The sequence below is a fragment of the Pimephales promelas genome, chromosome 18, assembly GCF_988280905.1.
Source record: "Pimephales promelas chromosome 18, fPimPro1.hap1.1, whole genome shotgun sequence".
NCBI lineage: Eukaryota > Metazoa > Chordata > Actinopteri > Cypriniformes > Leuciscidae > Pimephales > Pimephales promelas.
This window is the reverse complement of record NC_142786.1, coordinates 32,683,660-32,707,010: the sequence shown is the minus strand read 5'-3', so window position 1 is coordinate 32,707,010 and position 23,351 is coordinate 32,683,660. Positions and strand designations below refer to the sequence as shown.

The 23,351-nt window shown below is 37.4% G+C and overlaps 1 protein-coding gene across 1 annotated transcript in view; it reads right to left on the bottom strand.

Moving 5' to 3' along the window:
- arid1ab (AT-rich interaction domain 1Ab) overlaps positions 1–17,792 on the bottom strand; it is an 85,353-nt gene extending 67,561 nt beyond the window's left edge. The window contains exon 1 of the mRNA XM_039681119.2: positions 16,585–17,792. Coding sequence (XP_039537053.2) covers positions 16,585–17,478 — 894 coding nt within the window. The 5' untranslated portion in view covers positions 17,479–17,792. The remainder of the gene's footprint in view (positions 1–16,584) is intronic.
- Between the last annotated feature and the right edge of the window lie 5,559 nt (positions 17,793–23,351).

Genomic DNA, 23,351 nt, shown 5'->3' with positions numbered 1-23,351 from the left:
TTACCCAGCTCCACCCCCTGATCCCTAAACACACCCATAAACCTATCCAGCTCCACCCCCTGATCCCTAAACACACCCATAAACCTACCCAGCTCCACCCCGTGATCCCTAAACACAACCCTAAACTTACCCAGCTCCACCCCCTGATCCCTAAACACACCCATAAACCTATCCAGCTCCACCCCCTGATCCCTAAACACACCCATAAACCTATCCAGCTCCACCCCCTGATCCCTAAACACACCCCTAAACCTGATTTTCTTGTTTTATATTATAGTTACTCAATGTTTTAACTAATGGAAAAAAGGAATAATCGCTCCAAACCTACTGATTAGCCAGTGAAATAAGCGATGATTAGCCGATTAGCATGTGACATGTGCAAATTATATACTTTATTGAGGATTCTGCACTGGCCCAATCAGGCAAGTGACAGTTCCATCTTCTGTCCTCCTAAGCATCGGACAGTCATTATTTCGAGCTCTGTATTTTACATACAAGAACTGTATTTCAGAACAACTAAGATTTGATTGGTTGTTCATGATCATTTCCATGAGAGTACACACCACTGGTACCTGAAAGCAATGTTTAATTGCTATATTTTTGTAATTATTTTCAAAATCTTTCCAAATTCATTGTGTGTGTCCAACCATTACAGGTCCACGTGTGTAAGATGCTGTGAGCCCAAAAAACACTGAAAACACAAGTCAAAAGAACGAATGCCTTCAACTCATGTTCCCTGATGGGAGTCCGACTGCAAATGAGATTCTGTACTCCAATTCTCAATTACATCTCACTGGGTTGAGTAATATCAAAGCAATAAATTGAGAAAACTACCACCAGTGGCGACATGTGAAGGTGGAATTGTTAGTGACTTTTACAGTCAACGACCGACACATTTGCAGATAAACTCAATTCCCCTAATGTTTCTCCAAATATTCTCAAGAATTCAGAAGAAATGGACCAAAGGAAAAAAACTTGTTTGACATCCATGCGAAAACCTTTTCATATTAAATATTCATATTTAAAACTGCCAAAATCCACAATTTTCAATCATGAAAGTAATTTATTCGTTCATTTGTTTTAGCGTTCATAATTTTCCGTTAATAAGCAGCACTTCCAATTTATTAAAGGTTATAGGTAAATAACTAGAAGACCAACAAAGAACAATAAACGGTAAAATTATTTGAGCTACAAAACAGCGTGTTCAGGATTAAGATAAGTTGAAATAATCGGGACAACATCTCCTGCCGCGAGATCTCGCGAGACTAAAATGTGATGAGATTTCTCGTTGAGTGAAAAGCTGTCTCGCGATATCGTCATGACTGAACGTGAGGGTGAAATTAGCATAGAATATGCTACGCTACATTAATTTCACATTACGATGCCCACCACGGCACCGCCTCCACCGATTTTTTTTTTATAAAAACAGAAAAACCTTTTTCCCGAACTCACCGCATTAACCCTATAACTGCCAGTGCAAAATAAAGCAGAAATTCCACAACAATTATAAAGAGTCTGCTACAGTACATTGATTATGGTTGCACTTTAGAAAAAGAGAAAACTTTACTCCATTTTTGTTACTTATACTGTTTTTATTTCAATATTCAATTTGTGGAAATTAGGTTAATTAGGTCACACACAGCCTTAAATCAGAAGTTCTGGAAGCTCATAAAATGTACAGCCAAATGGAAAGCCAGTCAGTTGAGTTTGTGGCAAAACCTTTAACAGTGCTTTTATATCATTGTCTTTCAATGCATTTGATAATTCATCCTCAAAGTAGAACTGAAATGACATTCATTATAATATTATTAGTTAAAAGATTTTAAAAAGCACCTGCAAACTATTTTCCTGTCTTGAATTGTCACTGAGAATGAGAATTTCCATAAAATATTGTGCAAAAATCGTGTCTCGTGAACCCAACCTCATATCTCGTCTCAACACACCTGTGACCACATAACAGTTGATTATATGTAAAATACAACAAGTTTTTAGCCAGCTGTAAATAAAACTAAATTTGCTTCATTTTACGCATAACCACACATCCTCGTTTGTTTGAGACACGTCTTTGCATTAGCGCGCAAAAATATATACCATACTATCCACCATTTTCCAATGCATGACATTTTGCACAAATTATGGGAACTTTTGTTAATTTTCATAAAATCTGCGAAAGGTTTGCAATATAAACAATAAGCATATTTTTTTTAAAAAAATATATGTTTAGAGATGACATTCTACTCATCCTTCAACCATTAAACATTAAAAAGGACATTTAAAAGCGTAAAAGTATTAAACCATGCCATTTTTGTAGTTTGATTAGAGATATACGATTAGATACTGTAGCTTCAAAGTAGGGTTGCAACGGTATGAGATTTTCACGGTATGATAATCGTCTCAGAAAATATCACGGTTTCACAGTATACGATATTAAACTATCATTATTATAATCATCATCAGCTACAATGGCCCTAAATGAATAAAAACAGATATTGTTTTTGGTTGAACATGGTTTATTGTAACAAAGTTTTTTTCAATAGAGTCTTTATGAAATGTATATTTATTTCCTCAGAAATTCTGGGTTGTCTGAAATAACTTCTGTGATTGAATCCAAAATGTATTTTTGAGAATGCAATCAGATAAAATGTAACAACTTTAGTTTGTCTACACAAGAGAAGTTAAATAAATTAAAACATGGACAAAAAACTATACACAATATAATATATTTTAGTCATAGGCTAAACCAAACTTTTTTTCCAGGTTGTACTGAACACCTATGAGTTTCGGTCAGTGTATTTGATGATTATTCTTTAAAAAAAATAATTATAAAGTGCACATTAAGTGTTCTCTGTCTAGATATGTTCATGTGTTCACGTCTTCGTAGTGGCTGAGACAGCTTTAAAAACCACGAGCGTCATGCGTACTTGAGTGTGTACTAGATCTACTAACTAGACGAAACGGCGCTGCTCATTCATACAGAGACGCGCTGAATATAGAAGGGGCTTGCACACCAGTCTTTTTGCGTTGTATATTCACAGACACGCACATCGCGATTTGATTTAGGCTACTGCATAGCTATATTTTGCTTTATTCATCCATCTATCTTTTTAAATCGCACATTTTACGTGTCATCTGTTTTGTAAGGCCTAAAAAAAAAAAAAGTTTGGTTCCGGTTGGTTGTCAGTTGAGGTCATGGGTCGGTAGGGAATTTTTTTTTTTTTTTTTTTTTTTTTTTTTTCAGTGGCAGCAAGGGATGGGTAGGAAATTATTCAGGGCTCGACATTAAAGGGATAGTCAAACCTAAAAATATCAAAATTGAAACTACTGTGGAAACAAAGACACCTACATCTTGGATGCCCTTGAGTTAAGCTAAAACATATCAAAAATTAATTTCAAAGTGAACTATCCCCTTAAGCCTTTTCACGTGCTTGTCCTCCGGACAAGTAAGTAAATCTGTCAATCACTTGTCCGAGTAAAAAAGTTGCTTGTCCGGATTTTTAAAATTTATTTATTTTTTATTCTGAAGCAATATTCTCATCAGTGTTCAATCAGCTTTGATATTTAAAAAGGCAAATTGTAATATCTGCACCTTTAAGGGCATCCCCTCCACCAATATTATTAAATGCCCTATAGTGTCTTATTATTCTAAATAATTGAATTTATTGATCAAATTTAGGAATTTAAAATGAAAGATGAAGCATACTGTTACCCTAGGTAGGGCTGATGAAATTAAATCATTTACACTGAAAAATTACAATTTCATAAAATAATGTTATGAAATTGATTTAAATGTGCAAATAAGAAATATTGGAAATAATTATACTAGGCTACTTATAAACATAACACTAAACTACCAATAGGTGGCGGCAGGCGGCCGTATAAATGAGTGAGTTATTGATTCATTAATTCAAACGATTCGTTCAAACGGTTGATTCATTCAAGAATGAGACAGATGTTGATGTTTATGAATGGGTCATTGAATCCTTGACTCAACCGATTCGTTCAAAATGCTGAATCATTCAGTAAAAACAGGATGAGTTCCTGTGAGATGCGTCGTGGTTCTGCTGTGACTTTTCTTTGGAACTATTTTCGCTGCTGAAATGGAACAAAAACACCCAATATTGCTTAAACAGTAAGTGACTTAATCTTAACTGTTTATTGAACTGTTGTAGGAAATCAATGTCACTTTTTCAATCGTGATGGTATTCAGGAAACATAATTGAGGCTGCTTAGTGCTTAACATATGTTAAAATATAAAAACTCCACATTTAGATTTTTTATAGGCAGAGTATGTTGTTAACTGTGTGTGTGTGTGTGTGCTCCGCTCATGTGTGTAGATTTCTCTGCGCGAGCGTCAACAGCGCAACCTTACCATCAGTAGGCCTGCTACATTTATTATCCACAATCGATCGCAACTTGCAATAAATGTAATAAAATCAGAATCATTCTCTCGGTTTAGTGATTCCCTAGTTATTTTTTTGTTTGTTATTGATGTTCTAATCAGGCTACTTGTCCGTTGGGGCGAGTAAAATCCTTCAAAAATCCATTTGTCCCGGAAAAGCGGACAAGTTAGACGGGCTCTAGAGATACGAACCGCGGCAGGTTAGAGTGTTTTGGATTGCATAAAATAATGAAAGAAACGAACAAATACATGGCGAAAGAAGTGCTAGACAGCAGAAGATGGGATTGGGATCATGATTGGATCATGATAGGATGATTTTTTAATAAAACTAGGCGGATGGAGGTATTAGTATGTGGTGTGTGCATGCCTATGAATGCATGTATTTGTATGTGTGCGAATATGAATAAAATATCCTAAATTACAAAAAAAGACTTGTATAATATGTATTATAGTTCAGTTTGACGAACGATATCTGCCTCGTTTGTTAATAGATTGCTGGAGGACAAGATGCATCTTACATCGCGTGCTATAAAAAGACGGAGCTGTACAAAAACGTAAATTAATAGTTCGCCTCAGAGTTTTTTATTTGTGTTTTTATTTTTAATTTTAATTTTTATTATTTCTTCCCCAAGCTCATAAAATAATTTTGGGTCGCACATAAATTGACAGGGTCGGTCGGAAACCGGAAACAAACAATTTTTTTTTTTACGCCTAACGCAAAAAGACGCATGTGTGCGTCTTTTTGACAGACCGGGATTCCCTCAGCATGACAGAAATAATATGGCCTTAAGTTATAAAAGTTATGAATAACCTTTATCTTCACGGAGGGATGGTGTTCCTGAATATGGGAGAACATGTTCGACGTGTTTACTCCTTTTGCAGCCACTCTTCGTCCACATATCTTGCAAACTGGATATCCATCTTCAAGGACAACACCACGATCGTTTTTTCGGATATAAGTTACAAAATATTCCCATACTGCAGATTTTATTTATTTTTTCGGCGGGAGATAGAGATTCGCAGCCTCTGTCTCGGACATTTTCAGCGCTGTACGGATATGGAGTAAGCAGTCAAACTGAAAGAAGTTGCATGCGGCAGTGCAGGTGAATTCTTTTTTTTTTTTTACCGCGGATAAGCAAATGTGCACGATATGATAATCATACATGTCAATATCGCGATAAACCGCCATACCGGTATACCGTTACAACCCTACTTCAAAGAACATTTTTATTCACACGTTAACAAAATGTCAACAACGGAAGACTTGTCCATCAAGCCTTACATGTGCGAGCCAGAGCGAGTTGAAAAAGACGACAACGAACCTGCAGAACAACGTCCTCGTATGAATGCAGTGAAAGTCGACTATTTCTCTTGTTAAAAAAAAGCACAATGACAAGATAAATGACTATGGTTTAATCTTACCACTAAAAATCTGTATTGACAATATGATACGTTTAGAAAAGCATCAGAAAACACAGCAGCTAAATGACCATTGATGAAACTCAAGAACAATAATACTGCAGACGTGGAACGTTACTTCAAAACAAAAACAAAGAAAGACAAAGGTACTGCTAAACCACGACCACCATGTGTTTTAAGAAAGTAAACTACTTAATTTTTATTAACAGCTTAAATATCGATCGGCGAACCCTTCTTTATACCGGCGGAGGTTGTTGAAGTGGGAATCCTTGAAGTGTTTCGGGTCACTACATCCAACAACCGAACATTTTGACTTGCCATCTCGTAACTTCTTCATCATTGAGCTCGGACTACAAAATCGGAGCGAGAAATAATAATGGCGGATTGCTCGAAGTGTTGGACCGGTAGTCAATGTCCTTATTCGTCAGTTCTGCTGCAAATACTGTGACGTAATTGTTCAAAAAACGTCATAGAGAACAGAAAAATCTGAACAGGTTGAAAAATTTGACCAAAACAGAATATAAAGATATAAACGAAGCACCTAAAGAGAATAATTTCATCCTTTCTGTACTTATAAACACTCCAAATAACAACAAAATGCATTTAAGGGCTAAAAAAGTGGATTTTGCATGATATGTGCCTTTTAAAACATCCATGTGAAAAACGTGGAGAAAAACGAGATTCTTAGTGCATTCCACTAAATTGAATTTAAGAGAGCAGACGACAAATGTGCAGTACATGTTGTCCTTATTTATACTGTTAGAGCAGAATAAAGGAAAAAAGAAAATATTTAGGAGGGAAAGATTGCAGCTTGAAGGACATTTTACAGCCCATTCAGTCAAAATGACAAAGATTATTTGTAGCACAACCTAGTCTTTAAGTTGAACTTCCTCAATCGGAAGTGCCACCAATAAACTAAAATGGAGTTGGCTCGTTGGGAAAAAGGTGGATAGCAAAATCTCCACCAGAAAGATTTCTAGCATTCAACCCTATACAACATGTTTGACCAATGTGGGAGTCACCATTTGATAAAAAATAAAAATAGGAATGCATTTCCAGGTGCACTCAGTCCCTGTCAATCAAAAACTGTCCAAATAGGCATTCCTTTAGGAAACACAACCGTAGCCAACCACACCGACAGCATATTTCTCGTTACTCCGTTGATTTGGACCTGTCAGCCAGGGCAGTCGTTCAGGTAGAGCTTTAGAAACATCAGGAGAAGGTGGTTAGCGTCACTGCTCTGTGGTGACAGCCGTCAGCAAACCGTTGCAGGAAGAAACATAAGAAAGGCACAGTCTTTAGGACAAAGTTATGCTATTCCAGGGATTTGCTGGTTTATTGTCAGATCAACAGGACAACAACAGGTTTGTTTACGGCACCTGTCCTTTGCATATTTCTCAGACACAGTTGGATTGTGAGCATGCAAATCCTCAGGCCGTTGGCTCCACATACAGCGTAATGAAGACCACAACACCCTTTTGATACCACAAAAATATCCACAACAAAAAACTATTTTAACGGCCACTCAAGAGTGTGTTTTCCAACAGTGAGTGAAAAATCCTACAGATTATTTGTTTAGGCGCGTTTTGACACAAAAGTGTGGGCCGAGAATGACATTCAGCACTGACAGACGACAAATAAAAGGGCAGTAAAAGCCACTTGAGCCATATACAAGTACGCTTAAGTGCTCAATCAATAGCAGTAAAAATATGTCAGATTGTAGTTCAAACAACTACAGTATTCAGGGGCATGCATTATTTTGATATAAACCAAAAAATAAGGGTATTATAATGCTGAGTGGTATACCGGATCATACTGAATCAGAGTTTCCACTAGAAAAACAAATGATGCCAGCAGAGGTTTCGTTTAATGGACATTTTGCCGGTCAAATGTCGACTTTTAATTAGTCAAGTTGAGTAAAACTGGAGGCAGGCTTTGTAACTTAAATGACATAATCAGGCCGTATAGATTGCAACATAGCAACCGAACTTTCAAATAGACAGAAAAAAACATGAACGTCTGATTAGCGTCAATCAACACCTATTGTTTTTATTATGGTTTCACATACATTCACATTTTTAAACATTGAGGCACGGATGTACCAAATACAAATAAATAAAACATCTCCAAATAAATTTAATTTAGTTCAATATTAAATAAGAGATCTAGCACTCAAATCTGTTGTTTTTTTTAAAGTAGTTAGTAGCTCAATTAAAAAAAATAAATAAATAAAAAAATTTGCTGATAATTTACTCACCCCTATATAGGGCTGTCAAACGATTAATCTCGATTAATCGCTTCCAAAATAAAAGTTTGTGTTTACATAATATACGTGGGTGCACTGTGTATAATATATATATATATATATATATATATATAAATAAATACATACATACACACACATGCTTGTATATATTCAAGAAATATTTTCATGTATATAGTGTATATAGACATATAAAATGTATATTTTATATATAAATAATATTTTTTTTCTTAAATATACATGGATGTGTGTATTTATATATATATAATTATATACTTATTATAATTATACACAGTGCACCCACATATATTATGTAAACACAAACTTTTATTTTGGAAGCGATTAATCACGATTAATCGTTTGACAGCCCAACCCCCACGTCATCCAAGATGTCCATGTGTTTCTTTCTTCAGTTGAAAAGAAATTAAGGTTTTTGATGAAAACATTCCAGGATTTACATTAACACATTATTTAAAAGCAATGTTTGCAGAGTGGTGCATTGAGGTCTGTTTCTATACTTTTCTCATTACTTTAGTAGGCAAAGTAATGCCATATTTCAAATCAAACTGCTCTCTCTATTTATTGATTTCAGGTGTGTAGAAATTCGAATGAGCTTCGTTTTATCCATAGCGTTCTGTTGTCATCGTTTGCCGGTTTCGCGTGACCCGCGTCAGTTTAGGTAGCGCACTGCCGCCTAGTGGAGAACGTCAAAACAGCAGCGCATCAAATACCGAATTTAACAAAACTATGATATTGTACCATTTTAAATATATTAAATACCGAAATTTTTGCAGTACCAGTATACCACGCATTCCTAGTCATGCTTAGGGGAAAAAAATACCATCATTAGGGCCCTATAATTTCCGCGATGACGGAATCGTGGAATTGGCCAATTAACGCGGAATCTAGTATTAACACGGAATTCCGCGGAATTTTACATATTTGGAATGAAATTCGTTTTTTGTGTGGGAGAAGAACGTATGTCTGGGGAAAATGCAGAGAGACGGGGAAGCAAATCTGGGTGACACAACCCCTCCCGTCATTTCAGCTCATGACGGCATCAAAACAATAGCCACGTTTCCACTGAAAGCATGGCGACAGTTGTTATTTTGTTGTTACTTGAAGTACTTAGAGTGCAGTGTTATGTTGCATCATGCAGTATTTGTCATTTTAAGAGTAAATGTCTATTTTATTTGTGTACATTTTAATCATTAACATTAAAAGTAACATTAAAAGCTCTTTTTACAACTAAAATAACAGTAAAGGGTAAAAAAAAACTGAATTCCCAAAAATTTAAACGGAAAAAAACGGAATTTGCAAAAATTAAAACGGAAAAAACAGAATTTGGGAAAAAATAAAATGGATTTTATAGGGCCCTACATCATATACCGTGAAACCGGTATAATTTTGACAAATATACCTTGATATGGATTTTTGGTCATACCGCCCAGCACTAGGGTATGAAACCACATTTCTCACTGAAGTTGTGGTCTAATATCATTGGGTTTAGTGTGATTTATGTGGCCGACTCTAGAAGCCCGTAAAAGGTTAATGGCGTTCGGTTCTCCACACAACACACACATATATGTGTCATGTAAATGAAGCCAGCAGAGTCCAGGACCATAAGTTTGAAGAAGGAAATTACTATGCTAATCTGCTACATTTTAAAAGTAAATGTCAAAAGAAAATACATTACCCTCACATTTCCAAACAGCCCAGTGGAACTGCTTAAATGTGACATTTCCCCGATCACAGAGGAGAAAGGGAACACCTCATCACCAACGGTATGCTATGGCAAATGATTAGTACACCATTTCAAGCAATTGATTGAGCCAAGGTGGCTCTAAGACGGGCGCCACTACGAACACGCAGAACTTCCGTTCGTTTTCTCACACAAACCGCTCGTTTCGTGTCTTAGGCCATCAATGTGTACTTACATTTACGAGTCATTAAATCATGTTTAATTTGGACTTCTCTGTGCTGCTCTTTGGTGGACCCCCTTAGCCTCCAGTGTATGACTGATAGACAACAACGGTTTGACTGAAAAATGTCAAAATTTAAAATACTGTGGAAACAAAGACACCTACATCTTGGATGCCCTTGAGGTAAGATAAAACATATCAAAAATTAATTTCAAAGTGAACTATCCCTTTTAAAAGATTTTACATGTACTAGACAAGTTCTGCTTTAAGAACGAATAGTGCAGGAAAAAGTAGAGTTAGTTACAAACTAACCAATAGTTTGGAATTTATGTTCCAGTTTAAGTAAGAACTTACGAATGATGGATGGATGGTGCAACTCTAATGTTATTTTCAATAATAATAAAACAAGCCACTAAACAAGCCAATCCACTTTCTTCCATGTTGATAAGAGCATTACAATGAGAAAAAAAATAATGCAACACATTTAGAATAAATGTAGAAGACATTTAGAATAAATAAAAATGTGCGATTAATCGCGAGTTAACTATGACCAGTGTTTCCTCTAGGATTTTTCCAAGCTGTGGGGGCAGGCCCATTTCCCCGGTGGGGGGGCCTTGTCTCCCCAAAGTATTATAATCGATCATGCGCATCCCGTGTGCAACAACTAAATGATTGATAACACCTATAATGATCAATAAACCATCAACCAAACCATCATTACAGTGAAAGCTTTTTTAAAAAAATTATTAGGCTAAAAAAAAAAATTAACAACTTTTAAATTAAGTGAACTTCAAACAATCCCCACATAAACCCATAATAAAAACCATATTTACCTGTGCCCTTCCTGTCTTAACAGGTAGGATACAGAAATTGAATAAAGTTATCAAACAGTCTGTGCTGCATGAATTATAAATTATATATAGAATAATCCTTATTAAAGCTACAAAAGTTCTTTAGTCAAGATCAGTGAGTAATTTTCTAATTTCCCTTTGTTCTTTTAACTTGACTGACAGAACGCTTTATTCGCTGCTGGCGCTTTAAGAGAACCCGTTGCCGAGACGCGGATCTCACATGCGCCTCATAGCACAACTCTTTTCGTCCTTAAGACTTTTCTTACGTTATGAAGATACTCGACAAAACGACATTTTGGCATAATTGTGTGTGTTATTGTTCGTTCAAGCTCGAAAGAGAACTGTATTCTGGCACGCGTCAGTGCATGCGCATTATGGCGCGCGTCTTTCTGCGAGTCTCATTTAGGGCATTCACAGGCAGCTTTTCAGTTCTTGTCGTGCAAAATGCGAAAAGGCATTTGCACGAATAAGAGCAGGATCGTGTAACACTAGTCAAAGGATGACAAAAAAGAAGAGATGCTGCGTTAAAAGCCCTAATTTGTTTATTTCATATAAAATCGCGGCATTTTGCGTTATATAATTGCATAGGTTTGAGATCGCTATTACGATTGCGATATGATTAATCGTGCAGCACTAATGCTTAGTGTATTCTATATGCAACAGTTTTTTGAGCCTTTTCTTTTAACAGTTTTAAATTTCAGTGCGCATGAAGAACAATAGCACTCTCTCGACTCTATGCTGTAATCTTACTTAAAGGGATTGTGAAAGGTATGGGCAATAAACTCCACTCCAGCAAGATAAAGTCATTTTATGAAAACCATAGACCTTTATGCTTTATCTACAAATGAAGTAATAATGGGAATATTGACCTTGAAGAGAGTGTCGTCGTGTCGCAAACGAACGCGACGAGCTGTGTGAATTCTGAATGGAGAATGACTGAGGCGAGATGACTTTCCGTTAACTTTAACTTAGCGACTAAAATTACACATTATGCAATGACTTTAGAAGTCTTGGAATATAGGGTGAAAACTTGATTGTGCTTTACAAAGTTTTTTATGCCTTTAGTGGGGCTTAACAAAATAACATAATACTATGCAGAATATCGGACGTCACTGAGAAGCTGTAGCCGTGGCGGGAGGATTTTAAGTGTGGCGGCCCGCCACGGGAGAATGAATGTAGAGGAAACACTGTATGACATTAATGCGATTAATCGCGATTAAATATTTTAATCGTTTGACAGCACTAATAAATACACACACATGCATATATTTAAGAAATATTTGCATGTATACACTTTATATATATATTTTTACATAATTAATATTATATATAAATATATGACATATTATCAACACATTTTTCTTAAATATATACATGCATGTGTGGGTATTTATATATACAAATTAATTACACACACATATATTTATGTAAACACAAAGTTTTATTTTGGATGCGATTAATCGCTGCCCATCCCTAGCACGGTCTGATATGTTTAGTGTATAGTATCAGACCGCCATAAAGCGTGAGCAAGTAAAGAGAAACAAGACGAGTGGATCCGATCTGCAGAACAGTTCGAGGCCTACGAGTGCAAAGCAAGCGTACAAGAGGCCAATTTGTGCCGAGTTTGGTCAACCTAAACACTCCTGAAAAGACTGTCGGATCGCTGGTGGCGCATGAAGCATGAGCCGGTCGGAGTTTCTCCCAGCGTCCGCTAACATGTGCATGCTCACACACACACACACACACACACCCACATTCACAGGCGCACAGCTGTCACCGGCAGGCAGCAAAGGATCATTCACAAAAACACCCCCCTCCCGGCTCTGTTTCCCTAAGTATCTGTGACACACACACACACACACTCACAGTGAGGCAGCATGTGGAGATTCATTACTCAGCAGTGCAGACAGTGTGCTGTGGCAGCAACAGTTCACTCATTACCCCGCAGGCAACGCAGACCATGCCCTTCATTCAGAGGATGCTGGGATAGGATTTTCCCTCTTAAACAGATAGGGCCCATAGTCTGATGGGTCAACGGTCAACGCCATGGTCTGGGTCAGAAAGGCTAGTCTTAGTACAGTTCAAAGGGCATCCAGATAATATTCAAATAGACCCGTATGCTACATGGTAAACCAAAACCATATTGGACTACTATAATATCATTCAGTGCATTTATGGTTGTCAAAAGTACCAGTACTTCAGTGCCAAGCCACATACTTAAAATAAGAAAAAAAAATGTAACTATGTGAGCCTTTCTGCAGCACCGGATGGGTCCGGGACCCGCTGCCATGCTTATATGTGTACAATGCTGCAAAAACGTTTGATTGCAACTAGGGTTGGGTATCGAGAATCGAGTATCGATTGGAACCGGGACTAACTTTTCGTTTTTACCAGAATCGTTCAAAAGTTAAAATTTCGATTCCTAGTTTCGATATTCACAGTCCGTCGAGCGGAAGAAGAAACCGCTGAACAAAACACCAACGAAACATACCTTCATATCACATATTGTGTCTATTGCGGTTTTGTAAATCTACTTTATCAATAAGTGTAATCTACTGCGAATCTGAACAGTTTTACGTTTTTGCATTCAAGTAATATTTGCCAAACAGATATTTATTCCACATTTTATGACTTTCAACAAAAAAAAAAATCAGCTAAAAAATTGTTTCTTTTACTCATTTTTTTCTTCGAGACACATTTTTATCTCTTGACTAATTAATACTGATTATTTTGCTTTGACACCAAACTAACTTAGTTCTGCTATTTCTACACAAAAAAAGTACCACTTTAATATTAGCACAGATATATGCACGGCTAGCTGCTTTTGAAAATTACACACCATCATCAAGTTCAAGTCATCCATTGCATCAGTCATGCAAATCTGCGGTCTCAAAACCTTTAACGTCGCACAATTAATCTGGCTAGACCAAAAATTTGAACTTTACATACACAAATCTATGCATAAATTAAGTAATCTATGCACATGTGTGTCTAACTACCGTAGCCTATTCAATTTTCAACATTAAATATTCATTTATACAAAATATCTATTCATTTAACAATGTCTTCAGCTAGTACCTAAACAAAAGTTGCTCACAAAATAAATGTTCAAATCTTAAAACCATACAGTGTGTACAATCAAACTCAGAAATATGTTTGTGCATTCATGAGTCACATCACCAAATCAACTGTTGTTTATCTAAAAAGAGACAATGTCACTTCATCCAACACAAGTGCTGATTAACAACTAATCATCATCTGAAAATTAAAACACGAGTCGAGGACGACACGCTATTTAATTTAAGAAAAATATTCTCGTCTTTCCATCAAGGTTGTGGCATAATAGACGGGCTAAAAAAAATGTTGCATTGGCTTAGGATCTTAAAACACTTCACTTCCACAGAGAACACACGATCAAATATCTAAGCATTATTCTCTTATTCAACAACAAGAATCTCAGAATACCATAAATGTCTGAGTGTGTTCAAGAGTGGTGCGAGTCTGAGAAAGAGTTTGACAATGAGGGATAGTACAACAGCAGTGACACCTGGCTAACACCTACACTGCTTGTAAACACAGACACACATTGAGTCTGAAGTGAACAAGCATGCTACTTTCAATATTACCTGCACCTGGATCAGTGACATGCTCCCACCTAATGCATCTAATGAGTTTTAAACAAGTAACCTGGATGCAAAAAAACATCCCTTTCACCTTACAACATGGATAACAAACTATGGTATAATTCTAAATATTACAAATACTAATCTCTAATAATAATAATAATAAACATTTCACCACATGCAGAAAAAAATTATGCATTTTGATAACTTCTTTCATGCATGTAATTTAGAAGAATTAAATTTCATATCAAAAGAGATTCAGATAGGCAATCAAGATTCTTGAACAAAGATTTGAGACCTGACGTTATTCTCATAAAAATAATATCACAATCTCTTTAGTAACGCAAAAAAAGGGCCTAAACAAATGTTAGAAGCATTCTTAATATCAGAAAACCTAGATGCAAATGTCAACAACTCATAATTAGGGCTGTCAAACGATTAATCGCATTCAAAATAATAGTTTGTGTTTACATAATATATGTGGGTGCACTCACTGTGTAATTATTTTGTATATATAAATACACACACATGTATATATATTTATATTATATATAAATACAATATTTTTTCTTAAATATACATGCATGTGTGTGTATTTATATATACACACAAAATAATTATCGACAGTACATCCACATATATTATGTAAACAAAAACTTTTATTTTGAATGTGATTAATCGTTTGACAGCCCTACTCATAATGTAACCTAGTAAATTACATTCATTAAATAAACCTTTTTATGAAATGCAAATACCTCTTAATATTGGACAGATGCTGCAAACCACTGAAATTGCACACGTTTTAAAGCAAAGTTGCAAAATCCCTTAAGCATGATTGTTAAAAACAAACCAGATTTGTGTGCATGAATGACCTGTTTATGAAATGCTAAATTAAACACCATTAATCAAATTATTTTTCAGTGCAAAAGTGACTCAAAATGAAAAACAAAACAAAAAGTATCTTATTAAATAACAAGTTGCGTACATTTAAAATGTGAAAACGCTTTAAAAGGCGTGTAAGTAGAGCGGCTCTTCGGCGGGGCTCTTTGCTGCATTAGATGCAATTATAAATGGCCAGGCGCAGGAGAAGAGGCAGCCAATCAGATTTGAGCTCGCGTGTCAACCTAAGACCAACTGTCTTCTGCCTTTGACAGAAGGATTTTACCTCCATAATTCAAATCCCAAAGCAAAGCAGCCCGCTGCACTTACTCACATCACTCAGCCTGTTTACACACACGGACGGCCCAAAAAACGCCTCAAAACACTCCCAAACGCGACGCGTTTCAAACCAAACCGATCTTAGCTGGTAATGCGGCGTTCATGTTCACTTTTACCCCACGAACTGTGATATATTCAGGCTGAATATATACGTGTAGCATCGTTTTTTTTAAACTAACGTTAGCAGTTACTCTGATAGTTTGTGGGGCTAACAAACGAACTCGAATATCTCAACAACCTTCACTCAAAAACGTTCCCTACTAAACTATTATCAAATCATGTGAATCTTGGACTTTTTGCTGCAGCCCTGCCTCAAATTAGCATTACTTCAATTTCAACATGCAAACTTGAGCCCTGTCCGAGCTCTGGACATCACAACCAACCCAAAACGAGTGAACAAGGGACAGAAATACAGTACAATAAAAGCTGCTTACATGGCCTGAGTTCGCTGGAAAAACAGAGGCAGCCATTTTAGAACATACTGAAGTTGTGTCCCAAATGTCATACTATATATACACTATGCGCTTACGCTATGTAACGTTACTCAACCGTCCAATGTATGCATTTTATACGGTTATCTTGTCATGCAGAAGTCTGAAAGCCCCTCCAGCTCCGCTAAGTAGCTAACCGTTGGGTGCATGAGGTGTCCAGCGTTCCACACTTCATTATATTTTCGGTGAAATGAGAGCATCATCCGGGTATTTAAAAAGCATTTGTTCTTTTTAGCCGTTTCAGTGAACACTATTCGCACAGTTACAGTAGCTATACAAAACGGCATACGGGTGTCTACGTACGTTAGCTAAGCGAATTGGGACGCACCTTGGAAGAAACAATAGCACTGAAGCACACACAGATCTAACGTTAGGCAAGCGAGTTTAGCAAAGTTTACCTGGGTCCTGTTGAGGGCTTGTCCGGTGCTTCCCGGACTCATTGGAGGAGGGTGATGGCTTCTTTGTGGCCAGGCCGGATGGCCGCCACCGTACTGACTAACGTTACTGATGTCCCCCGGTCCTTTGGTAGCCCCGTCCTGGCCGCTATACTCACTGGCCGGGTAGTTTTGGTAGCTCCTCGTGGAGCTGGGAGAAGTCAGAAGCTGGTTCAGCGTTGGGGTGGACGTGGGCTGAGGGGTTCCCATGTTATACCTCTGGTTGTTGTAGGGAGCAGCAGTAACGTTACTAGTTCCTCCTGGCGGCGGTTGCTTGCCTGGCTGCCCCCCGGCCGTCGGCTGCTGGCTGTTTCGCGGGGAATTCATGCCGTAGCTTTGGCCCTGCTGGTACGGAGTCCGGTTTGGGAAGGGGCTGTAGTTGTTGAAGTGGTTCGGGTAGCCGTGTTCGTGCGAATTTGGCGGATATGAGTCCATCACCGCCGGCCCTGCCATGCCAGGGCTTTGTTGTCCGCCATGTTGATGAAAAGGGGCCCGGTTGTAGTGCTGGTTGTAGGTGTATGGAGGTGGGGGAAAGGCTCCCGTGTGGTGGGGAGCCATGCCGGGGTGGTTGTTGCCTTCGGAATCATTCTGGCTATTGTTATTGTTCACCCTGGACGGGTTCCCGTTGCCGTTCTTCATGTCAGGGTCTCCTCCTGCTCCTCCTCCTCCCGCAGCAGCAGCATTTCCCACATCGGCCCCGTCTAGTTCCTTCTGTCCCGGGGATCCGCCGTCGGAGCGCGGCTCCTTGCTTTCCTGCTGCTGCTTATCTCCGAGCACCGACTCGTCCTGCGGCTCCCGCTCCGGCTTTTTAAGTTCGACGGGTGGGCTAGTGTTGAGAGTGGCGACCTGAGCGGCCATGATCTCTCCCTCTCTTTCACCGCGAGTCACTTTGAATATAAATACAACGCTCTTATAAAGACGTGCCCGTGTCCCGTATCATTCCTTCGACTTTCAGACCGAATCCGGTCTTCTCTCCCGAATGCGACTCGAGTATAAAAAGTTTCTTGGAGAATATAAATAAAGGTCCCGGGAATGAATTTAACCGACACAAATGTGTGTGTGAGTGTGTATGTGAAGGGGGGGCCTCTTACAGAACGAGAGCGCGAGAGAGAAACCGATCAAACCAGCACGAGGCTCCGCGAGACACAGCCATTTTACCGAAGCGCACGGTCACATGCAAAATGCGTCATGGAGCGTAGTGCGGATCCGGAGTGAGAGGGAGAAGTATGTCATCAGGTACTTTCACATAGTTTTGGCTCCAGTTCGTGGAATGAACACAAAATAGCCTACGTGTGAGCTTTGGATTTTATTATGAAATTAAACATAAAATAGAGTTTGTATTGTATTAAATTAATCTAGAGTTGTTGTTGTTTTAATTAGGTGGAGGGAATGAAAAATGTAAACTCTTTTAAATCATTTTTTCTTAACATCACCATGAAATCCTAATAAAAAATCCTACTTTTTGTGGAATATTTATTTATTTATCATAAATATAATAACTATATAGGCCATATGTTTTTTTCATTATATTTAACCAAAATAACTACCCTCTCTCTTGCAGCAACATCTTCTCTTCTCAGATTACGTGTTTACTGAAACTGGACAATTCTCCATTGAAAAAATCAAGTCTGCCCTATTATTTCTTGTTGTTGTTGTTTTACTTTTCTTTTTTTGCAAAACATACAGAAATTATATGTTTATGACATACAACTTTGAATACAGTATACAAAACATATTAGCAATATGTTCAATGGCATCAGAATACAAATGAGAAAAAAAGAGTTTACATTATTTCTTGTTCAAAAAGACGTTCACTCAGATATCTCTCAACTTCCATTTCACGCCAATTGAAAAAAATGTACCCATGCAAAACTCGGTGCCACAATGTTAGGGATTCCAAGATGCTATGCAGTTGCCAGTGTGGTTGCTATGCAGTTGCTATGGTGTTGAGTGCTTTGCCGAGGGGTTGCTGGGTGATGGACCCTTTTCACTTTTCCGGGGTTATCAGAAGCGGAAGTCATTATAATTGGGTAAATTTCTGGCAGCGAACGGGAGCGAATATAATTTTTGTATTTCCATTTGCTCCAATAGCAAAAGAAAAAAAATCTGTGATAGAGTTTCCATGACTTTCCAAAAGAGGGGGGGAAGAAAGATGGATTATGTTGGTCAGAAGAGAGAATTTACCATCATAGAAACACCTTCGCAGCAATGTTGAGTCGTTTATACATTTACAAACAAGGAAATATAACACAATAAATAGCGTAATAAATGTGTAATTTTTAAAAAAAAAATATTAAAAAACTACTAGATTTGATGTTGATAACAGAGGAAACGCATCATCACAGAATTTGAAAAGGGTCACCTGTGTTTTATGATAATGTTCTTTCGATGTGCATCAGGTTCCTCTTCAATTTCACTGATTTCAATTTCACTCACCTTTTTTTACGTCCATAACACAAAATTGTGTGACTTACGCAACTATCTCTAAAGGGGAAGTGTGTCATTTCGGAACAATGTTTGAGAATAATGACTGTTTTCAAACAGGTTTCATGAACGCTCCTCCCATCAGCCATTGGTCAGCCAAAAGGATTATCCCCCAAACTCACACCATTGGTTGAAGTCATGATCCCACTGTAATTTTAGTATTATTTATATAATATTATAGTATTTACTCATATCTTAAATTTAATTTAATTTTATAATTTTCTTATGTTTTTTGTCATTTTTTTAACATATTTTTTTTTGCTTTGATTTTTTTTTTAATCAGTTTTAGTCATTTAAGTGGGCCTACTTTTTATTTAATTTGTTAATTTAATATTTCACAAAAAGTATATTTAATAGTTAATACAAATAATATTTAACAACATTGGGAAGACCGACAGTGGTCACCGCTAAGAATGGAATAAAATAATACTTTAATTGTTACATCATATTTACAGTACTATAACATGATATGTACCGCACTTTACAAAATATAAACAAGTGTTTAGAACCAAGTGTGTTCTTGCATATTTCAAACAGCAAATGAGAGGGTTTATTGCAGCAGCGTTATGTTTGATCTGTGCAGAGGACAGCATGAAATTACAGCCTGTGTGCTAATGTGTATGTGCGCATGTGTTCAGAGAAGGAGAGAGAGAGAGAGAGAGAGAGAGAGAGAGAGAGAGAGAGAGGGATGGAAAGGGAAAGAGGATGGGGGATGGACCGAGAGCAGGAAGTGAAAATGAAAAAAAAAAAGTGAAATGCAGCGCAAGCCATTGAGAACAGGAGAGAAAAAAACTGCGTAGGCCGCAGCAATCAAATCTGGCACACCAAATTCTACAGCAAAACATGTACTTGGTTTGGTAAAGAGATACCAGAGAGCTTATAGAGACAGGCAGGGCAAAGTAAATAACCAAATGGAAACAGCCATGCTCTTTCCCCCACTCAAACACTGCTGCTCTCCCCACCCCCTCTCATTCTCTCTGCCTGTCTGTCTCTGCCTCTCTCTCTCTCTCTCCCTCTCTCTCTCTCGCGCGCTTCTCGCAGCAGCGGCTGGCTGTGTGCTTGCAAAAGCAGCAGAACTTTGCTATCTGGCTGTGGGGGATGGGCGGCAAACACGCACAGCGCTTTCCCGCTAAACGCAAAACCCGCGAACGACGCCAGGTAGCCTGACCCGCGTCAGTGCTTATAAACAAGTTTTTACTGTTATAAAGTAAAATAAACTCAAAAAATATTTTATAAATGCGTTTGTGCGCATGTGTGTGTGTGCTCGGTGCGAATGCGCGTGAGTGTGTGTCGAGGAGGAGGGGGGTCAGTCGCTGACTATATCAGCAGAATTGCGAGTGTTGTGCGGGTAGAATGTAGACATGCAGGCAGCAGAGGGGGTTGGGAACTCTCTCCAGCGTTTTTTTTGCATTTAAAACCAATTTAATGTCTGTTTTGAAGCATTTTTTCCAGTTACTCTATTAAATTACTAAACAATGGGTGCTTAAAAGTCAACATGAAATCAAAATTGACCCTATTTGTTTTTCTTAATGTGTCTCTCTAGTCTAGTGGTGCATGTTATTCACAGGGTATACAAGCTTTTTAATTTGTCATTTTTTATCAGAGTATATGTGACTTTCCCTTTTCCATTTTTGCATATGGTATGCGGCTATAAGAACATGTTTAGTTGGCATTGTTTTAGCATTTACGCAGCCAGACTGCTTTCTGTAATGTAGAAGTCTGACTACACTTGTCTTTTTCATTGGGGAATATCCTGTTTTACCCATAAATGAGTCAAATTATTGTAAAATGGTTTTCAAAAGTGGCTTAAATACTTTGTTGTTTGCCCTCATTTAAAACTATACTATTCCTTGAATGTTTCCATAACCGTTCTGAAAATGAAGTGTGATTTGCAATTGTAGTGTAGGCTACTTTAAATATGTAGACAAAAGAACACTTACAAGTTTAAATATCTGGAATATAAATATAAACTAGAATACATTTTCATTTAATTGCAGTTAACATTCACTTAAGTGTCTGAAAACATTGTATTGTATTCTTATAACGTATATTATTTATTTCCATAATAAGAATACTTATTTTTTTAGCTAGGAAGGGTTAAGCTAAAATCTAGATTTTGATTAAAAAAAAATGAAGTTCATGGACATGTTGTTTGCCAATGAACAAAAGAATACAAAAAGAAAGAACATGATTAGCAGATAGGCAGTTGTAATGGGAAGATTTAAGTTGAATGCTAAGAATCCAGCACAAAGGCCTTTAGATCCAGGGCTCATTGAATGCCATTGACTTTAGGGGCCACTTTTCTTTGAAACATTTGGCTCTGGCTGCAAGTCCTGGGCTTTCAGACTGAGGGACCAGGTTGTATAGCAACAGAAAAATGCTTGGCCACCAGCTCTCCCCCACTTGAAAAGAATGAATCAGAGATTTTTCCACCTACATGGATTCCACATTCACTCTCTTAGTCATAGTTGTCAAAGGATAAATGAAGCTTCAACATAAGTGTCTTTACCTCTAATTTCTGCAGTGAAACCCTTCTAATAAACTCAGATTAAAAGCTTTCTCAAAGTCAGATCACCATGCAGGCCTCTGGCTGTGAGTTCGCCGCATGGGCACCGTGACACAGCCCATCTGTGACAGCCTGTGATCTACGACTGTTTACTCTGTCCCCCTCCACCACCTACCCATGAGTCTGAGCGTGATGCATCACCTGTGGTCCGCTGCCGAGGGCTCTCCCCGGTCTCTGCCATGACGAGCCTGGAACCCGTCCAAGAGGAACCTGGGCCAAAAATACACTGTATTCGCAAGATTTACGCCGTTACTTAAATATTAAGCACATATACACTCACTGGAATAGTAAGTGGAAGCTATTTATCACAACAACCTGTTGATAAGCTGTGATCATCCACTGATTAGAGTTAAGAGAAGGTCTGTCTGCTTAAAATTTATCTTTTTCACCTTACATAAATTGTGAGCCAGCATCTTTAACTACAAAAATATTAACATTTAAAATGAATTAAACAAATTCTGCTGCTTTTCCCAGAACTAACTTCACAATTCTGGGTCACATTTCTTCAAAAAAAAACCTGCTGTGAAAATCAAGTTTTAATGTTGTTTATATATATATATGATGTGAGTGAGTGGAGGCGGGGATAATTTGCATACTCATAGAACCGCGTATAGTAAATGAGGCAAGGGTGTATAGTAACATTCAAGCTATTTTAAGGCATTGAAAAAAAACACATATGTCATTTTGCATGGATGATCAAAGATGAGTTTAATCATTGCATTAAATTATTGACTACAGAACTTTAGGCGATTTTTATTGGATGTGTGAATTAAGTCAGTTTTCATCAATTTCACACATATTTATTGCAAAATATACTTCAATGCCATTAATGAACTTGTATGTCATGTATAACTTTATTGAATAATAATCTAGAGTAAAATCAGAATCAAGTGCTTTAGCATGTTAGTCCACACATCAAAATAAGTATAATTCTTTAAAGCATAACAAAATATTATTCAGACAATTATTTAAAATGTACTGTAAATGAAATTATTGCAAAAGGCACTTTTTAAAAGTAGCCTATTTCGTTAAACACACTGTAAAAGTGAACGTGCGGTTGTTGCTGAGGGAATTTCTACCTGATTCTGCCTAAAATCTATTTTTGCTGTTACCTAATTCAATCAGGTTTACGTCACATAAAACAAGGGAACGGTTTTAACTTAATTGAGTTACATTGACCCAATATAGAATTTCCAATAAAGCTCAGGATTGACACATTCGACAAATGCACACTGATTGCACCAGACCTATAGAGGGTAGTCTAGCTGTGACCCGTGTAGGAACATCTGAAGGACGAAGAAGAAAAGTTATGTTTGGCTGCTCTTTGCTGATTGGTGAATTTTGCTTCAATGAGAAAGGTTATTATACCCATTATGTTGCATCAAAGTGAAAATCACAATTGGCATTTAAAAGCATTAATACACTCAAAAAAAAAAGCATTGCCTGCTCAGTTTAATCAATTAAAATTAGTTTAAGTAACACAATTTAACATTTCATCACAGCTTAAAGTAATTGTGTTTAATCCTTATTTATTTAAAAGTTAAGTTTACTCAATTCATTTGTATTAAAACGACATGGATAACGCTAACTGGGCTGCGTTTCCCAAAAGTAGATCGTAGCACCATTGCCACGAACGATCAACTTAACTCACGATGCTTTTGAGAAAGACAGCCCTTGGGCA